This window comes from Meleagris gallopavo, chromosome 30 (genome assembly GCF_000146605.3).
Source record: "Meleagris gallopavo isolate NT-WF06-2002-E0010 breed Aviagen turkey brand Nicholas breeding stock chromosome 30, Turkey_5.1, whole genome shotgun sequence".
NCBI lineage: Eukaryota > Metazoa > Chordata > Aves > Galliformes > Phasianidae > Meleagris > Meleagris gallopavo.
Window position 1 is genome coordinate 803,279 of NC_015040.2, and position 17,275 is coordinate 820,553.

Genomic DNA, 17,275 nt, shown 5'->3' on the forward strand with positions numbered 1-17,275 from the left:
GTGGATCTGGAGAAGTTCCAGTTCCATAGGGCTGCGACCCCCGGGGAGCCCGGCCGCACTGCTGTGGGGTCGCGGAGTGCTGTGCTGGGTACGGTGTGGGGATGGGGGTGGGTGGGGATGGGTGCGGGTTGGGTATGAGTATGGGGTGAGCATGGGGACAAGGAGGGAATGGGTACAGGATGGGGATGAGTACGGTGTGGGGATGGGTACAGGATGAGGATGGGGATGGGATGGGGATGGACCAGGGATGGGATGGGGATGGGGATGGGAACGAGGTGGAGAAGGGGTGAGGATAGTATGGTGTGGGGATGGGGATGGAATGGGGATGGGTACAGTGGGGTGTTGGGTGCAGCATGGGAATGGGGATGGCATGGTGTGAGGCTGAATGCGATGTGAGGATGTAAATGAATTGGAGGTGGATACAGGTTGGGCTGGATATGGGATAGGAATGGTATAGGATGGGAATGGGCATGGCATGGAGTGCAGGCAGAGCTCTGGCCGATGGGACCACACTGCCAGCTTGGTGTCTTCCTCCACCACGACGCAGGGCTCGGTGCCATGTGTGTGTGCTGGTGTCTGTTTGGCTTAGGCCCTGCTGAGCTCTGTGATGGCTTTCCAGAGCTGAGCACATTTGCTGCTTTCTAACAGCTTTAAGCTTCTTTGAAATCCTGCTTCTCCCTCAGTTTCTCAAAGTTCTTCTCTACCATCCTGCGATGTTTCCCTATTGCCCATCTCACACCAGGACTGGGGTGCTGTACAACCTCCTCCTTTCCTCAGGAGAACTGCACACCCCAGCTGCTTTCTGGTGTCGCTCTTCGGATGTGCTGCTGGCTTTGTCCCCCACCCCACTCTGCTCCAACACCACCCTGGGTGTCCCTGAGCCCCGAGCTGAGCTGCAGACTCCAAAGAACCCCTTGTTGCTCCCTCTGTCCCCCAGGTTCCCCAACGCCGTTCCCACCGCGGGATGCTCTGAGCACAGCAGGGTCAGTACTGAGGAAGCACTTTTATTTTTGGGTCTCTGACCGAGTGGGAAGAACACGAGGAGGAATGGTGGGAGGATGGGTCGGGGCCCCCCGCGATGCACCCCCAGAGGTGCAGACATCATCCTGGGTGGCTGAATGGCTCCCCGACGGTGCTCTGCTCCATCCCAGTGGTGAGGAAGAAATATACGACGATGTTGAGAGCGTTGAGCTGCTCAGGAGAGACCGAAGCTTTCCGCCGCCCCCCACGTTCCGGCCGCCAGCACATCTCCACCCCAGAGGAGGTGGGGGCAGAGCGGGTGAGTGTGGGGCAAAGGGGGTCGGGGTGCCCTGAAGGATGGAGGGCAGCCAGTGGGGCCGGTGACATCAGCTTGGTCTCAGGGACACAGATGGCACCTGAGGGGCGTGGGCACCCTGGGGGCCATGGGAAGTGATGCTCTCAGCCTCCATCACCCCGTGCAGCCCTTTCCATGCTTGGTTTCACAGGGGGAGGTGCTGCTCGGGCCCCCAGCACGGTTGCACTGCTGGTTGCTGCACAAAGGTAACGAGGGGGGTGAGCGCTTCCTGTGGGTCTGCCGAGACTCCCCAGCGCTTTGTTGTTTGGTGGTATCTGCTGGAGTTGCAATGAGAATCTGTCCACAGAGCCCCAGCAGCCCTGGGGGGGATGGGGAGGAGGGGGAACCTCTGAGTGCTGGGAGAAACCCAAGCAAGGGCCAAACCTTCCCACCACTCACAACATTCTCTGCAGAGTTGCTCAGAACTCCTGGAAGACGAAGCCAATGACACTCAAGGAATGTAAGAAGGAAGAGAAAGCAGACAGGGAGTTTCAAAAGAAATTCAAGGTGAGCAGAAAGGAATGGTTGCTTTTCCCTCTGAACTCCCCCTCGCTGTGCAGGGAGGATGGCGTGCAGAGGGGCTGCGTGCTCCAGGAGCAGGCGGTGCCCAGCAGGCCACCGACCCCACGGCGCTGTGCTTTGGAGAACTTTGCTGTTTCCATAGAGGAAGCGGTTGGAGCTCAGCCAGCCTTTCTCTGCTTGTGTTTCAGTTCGAAGGGAACATCACTGTCCTGACCCAGATGATGGTTGACCCCGCGACGACGGAGAAGAGGGGCGGGGGAAGAACCTTCCACTCAGACGGGGCGAGATCCTGGACGTCATTCAGTTCACCAACAAGGAGCAGATCCTTTGCAGGAACAGCCAGCGGAGGTGTAAGTCGGCCGCTGCCCCACACTCAGCATTGATCCTGAGGGATCCCAGCTCCACTCCTGGAGCCGCTCTGCTCCCTTCCAGCTCCCCCTGCGGGTGCACAGCCCACACACGCTTCTCCCCACTCTGTTGCAGACGGTTATGTGCCCCGGGCTGTGATGCTGCACCTGTGAGTATCCCTTCCCCAGCCCTTCCTCCCAGCACCAACTCCCCCCTGGCCCAAACCCCCCCAGCTGTGGCAGTGACTGGTGGCTGCAGGGAGATGTGCCCCACCTCTGCAGGGGGGGCACAAGGGGCAGAGATGGAGCAGAGCAGCAGCAGAGCTGCCCCATCATAGTGGGAGCTGTGGGAGCCTGGACCACTCACAGCTTTTCCCCCACAGGGACAGAGACATCTACGACGATGTTGATCTGTACGGTAGGTATGAGTCAAGCACTGCTGGTCCCACGTGCCCCAGGCAGAGCCCTCCATGTCCTCTGAGACACCCCGAGCCCCCACAGTGCCCTACTGAGCGCTCAAATGGGGCAGCTGTATCACTGCAGTGCTGATGAGTGAACATCTGTTCCCACCGACAGAATGACCGGGAGCACCACCAGACCCCAAAGGCTGAAGCTCCGACGCTGGAGGGGCTGCGAGGGTCGGCCCTGCAGAGCAGAGGTTTGGGAAGGTCCTTCAGATGGAGCCCCGCGGCGCTTTGTTTGATTTGTGTGAAATGTGGCACTGATTTGTGTGGTCCAGCTGTGTTTTTTGGCTGTTTTTTTTGGGGGGGGGCGGGGTTTGCCCAACGGAGCACTTCCACCGGTGCAGATGTGGGGTGGGATGGGGATGTGCTCAGTGCCCAAACGCCGCCTCCAGATCCGGGAACAGACCTGAATTCTTCTGGATCAGGAACTGTGCTGGGAACGGAGCTCCATCTGCGTTCCTGGTGCATGCGGCCCCACGGGGTGCGAGCAGCAGGCAAGGGTTAAACCCCACTGCATTCACCCACAGAAAGCCAAGCCCAGATTAACCGCTGCAGGACGTCACTTTCCATTACGGGAAGGGCTCCCGAGGCAGCTCCCGGGCTGGGATTACGGGCTGGCACAGCGGCGCTGCGATGCGCGGGGCGAGGAGCTGCTGCTGAGCGGGGCCATGTGGGATTGCGCCCGCACGGCGCTGCTGGGCTCGCTGCCCATGGGCTCCGCACACCTCTGGGTGCAGATTCGGGCCTTCTGGCGCAAGAACGGCCTCCTGACCCTGTCCATGCTGTCGGTGGCCACCGGCTGCCTGCTGGGCTTCCTGCTGCGGGCGCTGGAGCTGACGGAGCTGGTAAGGATGGGGTGGGAGCAAAGGGAGCATGGAAGGGCTCAGCCCTGAACGCGCAGGCTCCTGTCTGAGAACAACCTCTCGCAGATGGGTTTTCTTCTTATTTTGGCCCCAGAGTGGCAGGACAAATCCTGCATCCCTCCGCTGGGGACCCTGCTGCGCTGCTGCAGGGGGTGGGGGGGAGGGCAGCTGCTGCCCTGTGCCCTGGGCTGGGTGCTCACTGCTCCGGGCCATCCGTGGCACAGCAGTGCCGGTATCCCACAGCCGAGCTCCTCTACTGCTGGTGCAGGTGCTCAGCATCCAGCCGAGTCCAGCACAAACCACACCAGATTCCCAGGGGTCCCCTCCTGTTCCCAAAGGGCCATTAAATGTCATCGTGCTAAAATCACAGTGGTTATAAGTCAGCCCAGATCTATGGGATGCTCAGCTGCTGCTGGCACATCCCCACGTAACCTGCGGGGATTTGGCATTTGTCACTTCAATTACACCCTGTAGCATTACTGCCTGCAGCGAGGATGATCTGACTTAACTGAAGCGGGGTGTAATCCCACTGCACCCCAATGCACGTGGCCATGAGAGTGGCAGCATCCCGCTGCCCCTGGTCCTGCCCCTACCCCACAATGCCAGAGAAATCCACATGGCACTGGGGAAGGTTGGGCAGAGGATGGATGGAGAGATGTAGGGATGTAGGGAGGAATAGAGGGAAGAAGGGAGGAATGGAGGGAGGGAGGGATGGAAGGAGCCTCCAGAAGGACATGGATGGATAGAGGGACAGACAGATGGAGGATGGATGCATGGGCAGAAAGATGGAAGGACAGGCAGTTGGTGGGGGGTAGGAGGACGGGGGCAGGTGGGCACACAGAGGGGTGGGAGCATTTCTGCACTCTGCTCCCAGGGAAAAGTGCAGCAACAGCTGGAGCAACCGAAGTGTGGACATGGGGCTGTTCCCATAGGGAGATGGGCCTTTGGAATGGGAACTGGCTCAACACCCCTCCTCAGCTCCTGGACGGATTTCCCCATGGGTTGGGATTTCTTCCCCCCAGCAGATCTGGGGGATCCCTTAGGATGGGCAGCGAAACCACACTGTCACACCTGGGGACCGAGCTCATATCTGGATCCCATTGGGAAAAAGAGCAAATCTGCCCTGTTTGAGCCCTTCGCCCACAATCAGTGCACACCTCCCTACTTCTACCCTTCCCAATGCTCTGCTCCCTGCAGGAGAAGCAGTACTTCTCCTTTCCTGGAGAGCTGCTCATGAGGATGCTGAAGATGCTGATCCTGCCACTGATCACCTCCAGGTGAGATATCATTGTCTGCATCTAAAGGACAGGACACACAGCTGCCTGAGTGCAGGTGCCAGGCCCTGAGATCAGGGCAGGGGAGCAGAGCTGGGGGTCACTTGGGGTTCTTTCCCTCTTAAAACTGTGACACACAGGGGCTCCAATCAGGATCCCCAACGCCGACCCCATGCAGTTTGGGAGTGGGTGCTGAGTATGGTGTTTCCTGGCACAGCCTGATGTCCGGGCTGGCCACCATGGAGCCCAGGGCCTGTGGGAAGATGGGGGTGATCACCATCACCTATTACCTTTGGACCACTTTCATGGCGGTGACGATGGGGATCATCCTGGTAGTCAGCATTCACCCCGGTGCGGCCGCGCAGAAGGAGGATTACTCTGCAGGGAAGGTGGTGCTCAGCTCCGCCGATGCGCTGCTGGATTTGATCAGGTCTGTTGTGGGGTCTGGGAGCAGTGTGGGGGCTGTGGGCCACGACTTCTGGGAATACTGCTGCACATCAGTCCTCCTCTCAGCCTCTTGCCTCACAGAGCTGTGTCCAGTTTCCCTCCGGTTTTAACCTCTGCACTATTGCTCTCTTCAGGAACATGTTCCCTTCCAACCTGGTGGAAGCATCCTTCCAGCAGGTGAGCAACCAGCCCCTTGGCTGCCTGGCCTCCCTGCTCTGCAACACCACAGTTGGGCCCTACTGTTGTGCGGTGGCTTCCTAGCCCCAGTTCCAGTCCCAGTCCTAGCCCCAGTCCCAATTCCAGCCCAGCCCCAGCCCCGTTGCCAGCCCCAGTCCCACTTTCACCTCCAACCCCAGTCGCAGCCCATTTCTGATCCCACCACCATCCCCATCCAATCCCCCTCCCCATCCCATCCCGATTCCATCCCTGTCCCTAACCCATTCCCATCTGCATTCCCATCCTGTCCCCAGTCCCACCCCTATCTCCCTCCCATGCCCATCCCAGTCCCAGTGAGGTTGGGGAGCAGGGCAGAGGGGTGTGGGCAGAGGATGAGAGTGATGAGGTTTGGGCTGAAGGAGGTGGGGCAAAGATGGGCAGGGTGCAGGGAGAACAGCAGCTCATGGCACTGGGAGTCTGAGGGTGCCAGGACGGGGCTGGAGGGGCCTCTCTGTAGGGACCACAACGTTTTCTCATCCCACATTGGGATCCGGCAGGGATCCGCCTCAAATGCCAGCCCTGTTTCCATGCCCTGTTTCTCACTTCACCAGTGAACCTGCAGGGCCACTCACTGGAACTTGCTGCCCACAGAACAGTAACTTCTGCTTTGTTTCCATCCCAGTATCGAACCGTTATTGTCCCAGTGGTGAAGTCTCCACGATTTCCAACAATCCCAGGGAAATCCCTCAGTTTTATTTACTTTGCTCCGGATGAAGAAAACCCTGAAATCCACCGACCCGTGTTTCTTGAGCTAACACCATCTCCCGAAATGACGTACAGGACCCTGCCAGGGACCAGCAACGAGATGAACGTCCTTGGGATCGTCATCTTCTCTGCAACCATAGGTACCTGCAGGAGGAGAGGAGGGAGCTGGGGGGGAATGAGTAGGAGGCGATGGGATCAGCGTGGGGCGGATTATGGGGAGAGGTGAGGGCGAGGAGCTTGAGCTCAGCGTATCAGGAACCGAAGAGCCAATCCGAGGATTTGGGGTGGGGGGAGCGTGTTGAGAGCAGCACTGGGGACACCGGTAGAGCCGTCAGCAAAAAGCCAGTCCATCCCTCTCTAGATTCCTCCGTCAACAGCCCAAGGGCACAGCACTGCGCACTGGGTACTGCTCAGTAGCACGGGTCCATGTGTTGGGCTGTAGGGCTCCTCCTGGGAAAGATGGGTGAGCGAGGAGCGCCGCTGGTCAACGTGTGCCAGTGTCTGAACGAAGCTGTGATGAAAATCGTCTCCATGGCTGTCTGGTGAGTCATCATCAGTTCCGCTCCTTCCTCACCCGCTTGCCAGTCCTGCAGCCCCACGTATCTGCTGTGAGCAATGGACTCAGTGCAGCACAGCTGTCCCAAATGCTGTCATCACTGCTGCACTGCTTAGTCTTCGTGAGCGCTTGCCCTCATTCTTGGCAGGTATTTCCCTTTCGGCATCGTGTTTCTCATTGCTGGGAAGATCCTGGAGATGGAAGACCCATCGGTTACAAGCCAGAAGCTGGGGCTGTATGCCATCACCGTGGTGTCGGGGCTGGCCATCCATGGACTTGTGCTCCTACCGCTGCTCTTTATACTCATCACCAAGAAAAACCCCTATGCTTTCATTAAGGGGATACTGCAAGCTTTACTGATTGCCTTAGCTACATCTTCCAGGTATGAAAACATGGCTGAAAAACGTGGGTACAGCTAGGACAGGATGCGGGTAGCTTGTGGGGGATGCAGAGGCATGTAGGGCTGGCTGTGTGGCAGAAGAGATGCACCACAGACATCAAGAAAGATAAAACATTAAAGAAGATCCCTCCCAGCAGCAGTGGGAAGTGGGATGCTCAGCCCTGCCCACTGTCACGGCAGCTTCACACCCAGTTCCAGCAGCCTCTGCATTACCGCTCCCGGTCTCGCGATGGGCAGAAGGCAGAGTGGCCACTCCCTGCCGGGACCCAGCAGGGCAGGGGGGGCTCTGGGTTATCCCATCAGCACTGCAGCCTTACTGCTCGGCCAACAGTGTGTGCTCTGTGTGTCCTCCAGGTGCTGTAAGCCGAAGAGATATGGCTGCTGGTGGTACAGCAATCCATATAACATCACTGCTTAATTTTCTACTGGACTCTTATTTCTGCAGTGCTTGCTCAGTAACTCCAAGGGCAGCACTGGTGACGCTGTGGCAAATCATGACTTAATGCTCCTTGCTCTGCAGCTCGGCGACCTTGCCCATCACCCTTAAGTGTCTTCTGGAAAACAACGGCATAGACCGGCGTGTGGCACGCTTTGTCCTTCCTGTCGGTGCCACCATCAACATGGACGGCACGGCGCTGTATGAGGCAGTTGCTGCCATCTTCATCGCCCAGGTCAACGAGTACGACTTGGATTTGGGGCAGATCGTGACAATAAGGTACACGTGTGCAGCAGCAGGCAGGGAGATGTGGGCACTGCATCCCATCCCACTCTCCACCAGCAGATGTGCCATGGATGAGCCGTCCGCAGTGCTGGAACCTTCCAGAGCTCACCCTGGTCCATAGAGAACTTCCGCACCACCTTTTGAGGACACTAATCCTGTAGCCTTCTTTCCACAGCATAACAGCAACTGCGGCGAGCATTGGGGCGGCCGGGATCCCACAGTCGGGACTCGTCACGATGGTCATCGTGCTGACCTCGGTGGGGCTGCCCACTGCTGACATCACGCTCATCATTGCAGTGGACTGGGCCCTGTAAGTCCTTTCTGGGCACACGGTGTGTGTGTCACACCACACGGTAGTGGGGACACACTGGGACTTCCCTCAGGCAGAGGAAATGGGGACTGACCTCAGAACAAGGCCAGAAGCCACGTGTAAGCTCGTTCCTTTTCCTATTCTTTTCCCAAAATGATAACAATCAGCAAAAACTTCTTACCTGATTGCTCCTGATTGGAGTGCTCATCACTACCACTGTTGCACACCACATCTTTGCCAGGGGTCTCAAATAAGTTAAGAAAAAAAATCGTGCATGTGTACTTGCGAGAGATAGACAGGAAGGATACGGGGATGCCACCAAAGAGGTGGAAAAATGCCACTGCTTAGGATAAAAGCATGACCTGCTGAATAAAACCATGCAGCAGGAAACGGGCACATCCAATAGGCAGCATACATCTTACAAGCTGCATGTCATCAGAAGGGAAATGACACTGGCCTTCCTACACAGAGAGACCATCTCCGACCCGGGGGGCAGCCCTTGTGCTGGCGGGTGAGGAGCAGGATGAGCTCGAGACAAGAAGTATGGGAGCTCTGTACCCCTCTGTGTTCACTCACTGCCATCCTGGCAGCAGCAGGGACAGCAGGGCTGCATCCCACGTGCTGCAATGCCATACGGACCGCTGGCTGCAGCCTCAGTGCTTCTCTCTTCCAGGGACCGATTTCGGACCATGACCAATGTCCTCGGGGATGCGCTGGCTGCTGGCATCATACAACATGTCTGTGAGAAAGACTTTGCCCCAAAGCCCCCCAGGGTAGGTCTGGTTGGTTACTCTGGGAGCATGGTGCACTCTGAGGCCACGCAGACACAAAGAACGTGGTTGGTTCAGAAACTGAAACAGCATTTTTATCTTTTCTGACAGCAAGATACAGTGAGCGACACAGACAAGTTTCCTTCTGCAGAGCCCCCACTTCTGCATCCCAAAGACAACGTGATCCAACTGCTTGAGGACACCCTGTTCGAGCAGATGGGAGTGCACTACAACATCTGCCAGGTGTAGGTTGCAGCTCTCCCACCGCAGGACGGGACCTCGGTGCTAAGCATTCCCAATGCCACACACGGCTGCTCCGCGAGACAAAGGCCTTATCTGGGGCAGCAAACCCCTCTCTATCCTTTCTACCCTGCTGCCTGGAGCTGAGGACACGACCGGACTGACTGCCCTGCCTATAGCAGTTGGGTTATGGCACAGCCCTGTCCTTCCATGAGGCTGCTCAGGGGATTGGGGAACAGCTACGAGGTGATGGCAGAGAGCAGCAGAGGTGGAACTGGAGCTGTCATCTTATGGCAGCAGCCTCTATCTGCTGCCCAGGCTGCATGCCATCAGGTGTTAATAGTTATTTTTAAACCTTTTTATATACACTAATACATACCAATATATATTACATATTAATATATATACATGCATATCTTTTAGGTTCTCATCTGAAAAACAAAGCGTATCTTTTGCCCAGAACCCAAAGCCGTAGCTGAGCAGAACGGGATGCTGCAGCAGTGATCAGCATGCTGCATCAGTTTATCAGCATTACCCCATTGCAGCTGTGCTCCTGCGTTCAAATTCCCACTCCAATGAAAGCCTTAAAACACTGCTCCCAAGGGCAGCCTTCTCCACAAAAGTCTTTCATACACGTTCTGTGTGTTGCTGGATGCATTCACCTCTTGCAATGCCACCACATCCCCCTCCTGCCCAGGGCCGTCATTACTGCCCAGCACAAGGCCGACAGAAGCAGCTTAAATTCACACCAACATCACTGAATTTCTCTAAAAGGTGACACAACCCACAAGGAAATGAATTGAGCTATTCCTATTACTCAGATGCAGGCAGACAGATCAGCTAACAAGCTGATGAGGACTGGGATAAGCCCAGCAGCACCAGCAGAGTAATGCATCCAATCCCAAAACGTCAGCATGGTGTTCTGCACTCAGAGTAACACGAATGCACCAGAAGCTGAGGGACAGGAGGTTTCCAAAAGTCATGAAAGCCACTAAAAATGGGCCCAAAGTCACTGAGCAGCACCAGGAGCAGCACTGTCCCCCTCTGGGACTGTGGGTGCAACATGTGGGAATGGGATGAACTGAAGGATTCTGCTCAGCACACTGAAAACTACTTCAGCCTCAAAGATAGCGTGTACCATACCTTAATAAAGCTGGGAGAGCAACTGGGCAAAGGCACAGGGTTGTTATCTGAACATTATTCTCGCTGAGGAAAATCACCAGAAGCTGCTTCTATGCAATAAACCCCCCATGGAAGCTACTTAAGGCTTCTGTATCTATTAACCAAGGTAGCAGAAGCCCTTGGCTTTCTGGTATCTCCCAAAATTCTGGTAGAAAACCCAACCATTTGGCCAAATGAGCCTTGTTTGGGAAATGGAATGCCACCAGCGGGCTTGGTGAAGGGGAGGAGGTGACCTGAGGACGACCCACCAAGGATTCGATGATTCTATGACCCGCACCAGGCACTCAGCTCATGCACCTCTTGCTCATCACTGGTGTAAATGCACAGCTGACGGCAGTGGCTATGTTGGAAAGCAGTATTTTGGAGCTGAGAATCTGCTCCATCAAACAGTGTTACTGTCTTGTATCGGCTGTATGCCGAGAAGCATTGCTCCTCTTGTGCGCGGAGACTGCGGGCACTTGTTGGGACATCTGAAGACATCCATCACAAGATGTTCTCAGCGAGCTCAGCTAATCCCTTAATTATCTTGTATGCTGAAAGAAGCAGAAAAGATGTTTCTTTGGAGCTCTGGATGCGGGTGGTGGATTATAGCCATGTTCTTCCGTTCGCAGCGAAGACAGTGGTCGGCGTTTGCAGCTCTCAATCTGTGGTTGCATCAGAGAAAATGAGAAGCTCTACGGGGAAATGAAATAAGGAAGTAAATGAAAAGAGGGGAAGAGGCAAAGGCAGATGGGTCCCGCCCCACTCTCATTACACAGACATTCGCTCCTGAAAGCAGCAGTTCAGATAGATGGAAGCGCTGCCAATTGAAGAACGTGGGTCACCCTGACGTTATGGGAAAGAAAACACAGGGCTGGAACAGTGCTCACAGCCCAACCCTGCTGCTCCACTTACCTGCGGCCAGCTCACCTCAGAACCTGCCGCCCAGTCCTTCCACGTGCAGAACCACGACCACGAGGTTATTTGGCCATTCCCCCTCCTCCACCTGGTCTCCACAAGTCTGCAGATGTCTGCAAAGCATTACCCCAAACCACGTTCTGGTGCTAGAATGTTAACAGCAACACGGTGCTCCCGTGTTTCAAGAACACTGCCTTGTCTTCGGGTGTTTTAAGTCCATTTCCATCTCTCCTTCTAACGCCATTTCCCAGCTGCAGGTATTTGCTGTGACAGACCAAACACTGCTGGCACTTCCATCCTCGTGATCCCTCCATTCAGAGCCAGGCACAATTCCTCCCCCTCTGCTCCCAGTGGCAATCCAATGCCAATCCTCATCTTTGACTGTGAGTTTCTCCGGCCCACATGGTGGTGATCCCTCCTCTCCCCACATCCCATCATCTGCTCTTCAGCACTAACAGCTGTTCTTCAAGAACGTGGGCACCAATGCGTGCTTCCTGCACACAAAGGCTTCAGCGGGAAATAAAACACTGACACAGACACTTTGTGCACAGCAATTCATTTGCTCACAACCAGTTACAAAAGCAGGTCTTATCTGCCTGTATTCCTTCAGACCTTTGCTTTTTCCAGCCAGGTACAAGCAATCCACGCATGGAGCTGTTAAGAATGTTTGTCCACCTACAGACTGAACAATGTCGGGCTTTAAGACCCCTCAGAACTCAAACCACAGAATGCTTTGTAGCTGAGAATTTGGGCCATGGTGTTACAGTGCTCTCTGTGGCAGTTGTAGTTCCCAAGGAAATAAGAGGCATTACTTTCAGAGTGATTTATGTATATGCATGACACAATCCAACAAAACGCAGCCCCTGGCTCTGGTTGAAGCTGGTTTTTTTTTTGAAAGTTTCCATACTTTTTTTTTATTATTATTATTATTTTTAACCAGTGTAACAGCAGCTCAGCGTGGATTTCAAATGCACAGCACTGATACCACTGTAGAAAATGTTGTTTCAAAAAGGGGCCACGTCCCAGACCTGACCACGTCCCCAGACGGGGCAGAGCACAGCAAGCCCAACCAGAACCGCCTTGTAGGAACAGACGAATTGAAGCCATCGTTACAAAGGAAATTCTGAGACCTTCAGTCCAATGATGAACATCACAGGTCCTCTGACTGCCACCATCACTGCAGTGTGATCTGGAATTCCCACTGCAGCTCTTTTAAGCTGAGGTTGAACATTTGGGCAGTTCTACAGAATCTCTCCTTCTGCAGCATCCTCACCCCCACTACAGTTTCATCTTCAGCTACAAAACCGCCAAACTGCACCAGTGGCTCATGATTTCTGGCCTCCCTTCCACACAGCCAGCACAACAAAGTCCTGAGGGTGACAGAGAAACAAGCGAATGCATCCAGGTTGTCAAGTCCCCACCAACATCCTCCCACTACGCTCCCACAATGGAGCACAGGGCAAGGCGGGCTGCGGATGCCAGATCCATCCTTCACACGAAGAACTCCCCAGTCCCCAGCTTCCTACATCCCCAAACCAAAGCACACCGACACAGCACATACACACGGACTGCATCATTTATCATCTTCTCTTCATTCCTGCACGCCTGTGGCACTGTGAAGCACACTTGTTTGATCCACCACGTGGATTTTCCTACTGCTAAGGCTCCCTCAGCAATTTCCAGTTGGGGGACCTCTTAAGAGAGGGGTTCTCCATCCATGTAATCACCGGTCAGAGCTGTGCATCCAATTCCTGAACATGCACACCTGTCTGTGAGCTCCTCTAGATGACTGTGCAAGAACACCAACGCTTCTCATGCCTCCTGAGCACCTCTCCTGGCAGGGAGTTCAGAGCTATGGGATCTCCAAGCAACTTCTAGCTCAGGGTTTCATAGCACGTGTGATATTTCAATGCAAAGAAAAACTGAAGGTGCGTTCCTGGAAGGTAAGCAAATTGCTGCGTCCTCCCAGGTGAGAATCTCCTGCTTAGCTTCTCCCATTGCCATTTTTCTTACAGCTCTTTCCACTTCTGGTACTTCTAATCATCAAAGAAATCCACCAAATTAATGATACTATTTGTGGTAAACCCCTGTGACAACCTGTGACCTTTTTCTTTACCTCCACGTTGTTAAATGTGCTATCCAACACTTGGGTAACATTTTTCCCTGCTACCCCTCGCTGGGACCAAGGATGGAGCCATCACAGCTCAGCACAGCATGCAGCCTTCGTTTCCTGGCTTCAGCCTAAAGAAACATGTTGCAGAGCAGAGACAAGATGGATGGGGTTAAAGTTACGTGTGCCACATCCCCTATTACCCATGCACCTATCACTGCTACTGTCTACACCTAACCTACCACCCATATCTCAGAGCACACTACTCTTTCCTGCTTTGCATCTGCAATTGTAGCCAGCTCCGTGCACTTACCCTTATTCTTATTACCTCTGCTTTTGCAAAATACACCGCGATCTCCCAGCATGTCATCCTGCAGCACCGTCACCCCTCCCCATCTTCTGCATCTTTTGTGGCTAGCCTGCTCCCCAGCCAATCTCCCAACCACCTACTGGCTACCCATGTCCTCTTATTTGAGCCTACGACCCTGAACACATTGGGGTTTTTATTAAGATAGGAACTGTTACGAATCCTCTCATTATTCTTTAAAAAATAATGAACAAATTAAAGCAGTATGACAATGTGGTGTTTTAATGAGCCACTGAGCTTCCACACAGCTGAGCACCAACAGCAGGAAGCTGCAGCTGCTACAAGGAGCTTCTCCTTGAGCATCAGCCCATCTTCCTTCTTTGGTTTCTGCAAGACAATGCTTAGGAAGGGGTGACACCCTCAGTGCTAAGCAAAGGCAAAACGGAGGAGCTCTCCCACTCACTCAGCTCCCTCCTGCACAGCCCCCCCAGCCCAGCACCTTTCTTTTGCTGCACCAAACCCCAGCAGCTGCAAGACCATCACTCAGCTGTGCTTTGCAGAAGGTGGGTTTCACAAACTTCAGGTGATGTCAGGCTGTCTAAATTTCACCAATTCAACCCAGCCTGTCCTCTTCCCTTTCTCTTCCTTCCTTGGACATGGTCTTAAACGAATCAGCTTCACGTTGTTCCTCCCCCTCGGACCAGCATGCACACTCACAGAGGAACTGGGAGATCGGAGGGGGACAGCAGAGCTGCCCTGGCAAGCTCAGCAGTCATTACATGGACACCAAGAGCTGAACTCGGGCCCAATGTCCCTTCCCCATGGCCACCAGCAGCATCTGGGTGTCCATCCCAGAATCCAGGGATGGGGAGCAGGGCCAGCCAGGCACCCCAAACCACGCTGGTGTGCGAGGCCAATCTCTTCCACTCACAGATGTTCTTGAAGCTGAGCCGTCTTCTTCCATTCCTGTAGCAAGAAAGAATGAGAGTATTAAGGCCCAGAAAATATTGTAATAACAGGGAATAAAATAGAAAAGCTGGCTCAAAAAGAAGCAAGCATAATTTCCTAATTGCCAGTTCTCAGAGGTGACAGCATTCTGATTCTGGGGAAAAGCAATTGGGAAGCAATCCCTGAAGAACAGCGATGCTGTGTGTTACCAGATGATGCACGAGATGGAGGTGCCTGAAGTTATTTTGAGAAGTTTTAGAGAAATGTGGGTACCATGTTCTCTTAAAGCTCTGTCTCCTGCTTGTCACATTATTGGACTGCTGTTACAAAACATCTTCACGACTCCGAAGTTTGACAAAAGCTCAGATTTTTAGGGATATATCTTTGTACGAGTTTTGTTTCAAGTTTTCTGTACATGATTCTGCAAGTTACCTTCACACTGTGTATGCATGTGGAACAGTGTACGTGTGCACACAGAGCACAGAACGCATCAATGTATGCAACTGAGATAGATGCATGTTATAAATAAACCATCTATAACTACAGCCTACACTTTAACACATGCATACACACACACACATGAAGACTCATCGCCTGACAGATGCAAAACAGAGGGAACAAACTGAGACAAAGAGGTGTCAGGTAGGATTTGTGCTCACAAAAACACCTCAACCCAATTTTACAGTTCTGGTTGAGCCAAGACCAAACCTGTTTGCTTTCAGAAAAGCACGGGGACTGACTTACCAGAGCCAACGTGAACTGCAGTACCATGCTGAGGTCTGGAGTGTGAGCACACACTCCTCCTGTGCCACATGAGCTGCAGCCCAGCACCGCTCACACCGACCCCACACTGCTCCCAAGCCAAACCATTTCTGCTCTGCTCTCCTCTGCTCTCTGCAGCACGCACTGGGCTGAGCTTGGGAGCAGGATCTGTTATCTGTTCCAACACATTCAAATAGAAGTTGAGTTAAAGGATGTGTCAGAAGTCTGCTGGTTACTCAGAGAATGCACGAAGAGTCTCAGCTGCCTTTACGAGTTGGTGAAGCTCTGCGTCAGCTCCTGGACGGACGTGAGGAGCACTCCAGCTGCAGCTCTGCAGAGAGAAGTCAATCAATCCGGAAAAAATAACATTAACTGCATTATGTAATAACGGTACTATTCAAATGGAAAAAAAAATATATATATTTTAAAGAGCAGAGACCAGTGAGACAGCAATCAGTGTCATCTAACACTGTTCTGGGAGATCTGGTGGTGACAGCAGAGAGGCACAGCACTGTGAGCCACCAACAGCCTCCGGCACAGCCCGCAGCCAAGGGGGGAGCTGCAGGAAGGGAACCTCCATCCCAAGTTATCTCCACCTGAGGGTTAATGTGGCCAGACTAGATTGGGATTTTTTTTTCTCTTTGTAAAAATGGCCATTTCTGACAGGGGGGACAAACCTGATGGGCATGGCTCGTGGCAAAACTTCTGGTTGTCAGTGTATGTTTTCTCTTATTGCTTCTCACGGAATTGAAAGATACAAAGCAATCCCACTGAGGTAATGTCCTTTGGGAGGAATCACACTGAAGGTGCTGCAGTTCTGCTGCAAAGAAGCCAGGAACATCTAAAATTCTGTGCTGGGGATTACGAGCTCCTGTTTGCAATAGATATTGCACATCTCGTAACCTGTTCAATAGGCAGCAACCAAAAATACTCATTTCTGCTCTTTAAATTCTAGCAGGAAGAACAATTTCAATCTGGTAAGCACTGGGAAACCAGGCCATTTCTGCAGCAGCAAGAACTGGAAACACAGCTCTGCAAAGCTCTGAGCTGGTCTGGCAGCTCTACGCCTTCCGTAGGATGGTTGGGGTGGAAGGGAGGAGAGGGGCCATTCAGCTCCGACCCCAGGCAGGGACACACTATCAGCTCAGGGCACCAGGCTTTCCGTGGCCTCGGGCATCTCCAGCATGGGGCACACAGCTCTGGGCAGGACAGCAGCGGGTCCTTCCAGCACAGCTTCACGAGCGCTTCGCACACCCCGCTGGGCCAACCCTTCCCAGACCAGAGCAACCAGCTCCTGCCCGACCCTGGGGATGGAGGAGCACTGCATCCCAAGGGCTTTCTCCAAAAGTTGCAAAAAAATACCAACCAACCAACCCCAAATTTCTGAGCAGTGGCCTATAGCTGGGGCCTGGTTTGGTGCTGGTGCTCTTTTTTAATTATTATTTTATTTAGTTTTTTAATCAAGCGGGATAAACGTCCTAAGACGGAGAGAACAACATTTCCTGAAAGGTAAAAAGTCAGCCCTGTGCCTTCTTTTAATTCCATCATTCTCATCGTGTTACGCGTAACAAAAGCTTTAGCGGAGCAAACTCAATCCACCCAATTGCAAACACAGTTCGTATTACTCTGAAAAAAAACATCAGAATTCCAAATTGCACAAAGAAACCCCAATTCCTGCAGGAGAAGAACCAAGGAGGAACCATTAAGTAAAAGCTCGATACCGTTCCGCGATACATCAGCTTCCACCACAGCTCATTTAGGAACATGACAAACATGGTATAAATAAGGAGCTAACCAAACCAGCAAGGAACGTGCTGGCCAACAAATAACAAAAAAACAAACAAACAAACAAAAAAACCTTTTTCATATTAAATTAAATTAAATTTTATATTAAAACGAGGGTAAGGGATCGAGGCTTT

General features: G+C 53.3%; 2 protein-coding genes across 2 annotated transcripts; both read left to right on the forward strand.

Moving 5' to 3' along the window:
• PRAM1 (PML-RARA regulated adaptor molecule 1) lies at positions 1–2,939 on the forward strand (the record flags this gene model as incomplete). The annotated part of the gene is given in 10 exon segments (XM_019609941.2): positions 1–88; positions 938–983; positions 1,152–1,279; positions 1,467–1,521; positions 1,729–1,822; positions 2,026–2,098; positions 2,101–2,187; positions 2,321–2,354; positions 2,568–2,602; positions 2,761–2,939. Coding segments are annotated over 10 exon segments (645 nt in total), but the record flags the coding sequence as incomplete, so codon positions are not given.
• A 37-nt stretch (positions 2,940–2,976) lies between these two features.
• Positions 2,977–9,588, forward strand: LOC100539942 (excitatory amino acid transporter 5-like). Its single transcript, XM_031557106.1, has 10 exons — positions 2,977–4,788; positions 5,003–5,215; positions 5,367–5,409; positions 6,071–6,293; positions 6,596–6,695; positions 6,858–7,091; positions 7,630–7,824; positions 8,006–8,140; positions 8,814–8,913; positions 9,022–9,588. Exons 1-10 carry the CDS (start codon positions 4,691–4,693, stop codon positions 9,157–9,159), a joined length of 1,479 nt encoding a protein of 492 aa, XP_031412966.1. The 5' UTR covers positions 2,977–4,690; the 3' UTR covers positions 9,160–9,588.
• The last annotated feature ends 7,687 nt before the right edge of the window (positions 9,589–17,275 follow it).

Excerpts from the sequence above, each read along its gene's own strand:
- LOC100539942 (XM_031557106.1), top strand. The coding sequence starts at position 4,691 with ATGCTCTGCTCCCTGCAGGAGAAGCAGTACTTCTCCTTTCCTGGAGAG. Across the intron at positions 5,410-6,070 it reads TGGAAGCATCCTTCCAGCAG|TATCGAACCGTTATTGTCCC; the intron begins GTGAGCAACCAG and ends TTTCCATCCCAG. Across the intron at positions 8,914-9,021 it reads TTGCCCCAAAGCCCCCCAGG|CAAGATACAGTGAGCGACAC; the intron begins GTAGGTCTGGTT and ends CTTTTCTGACAG.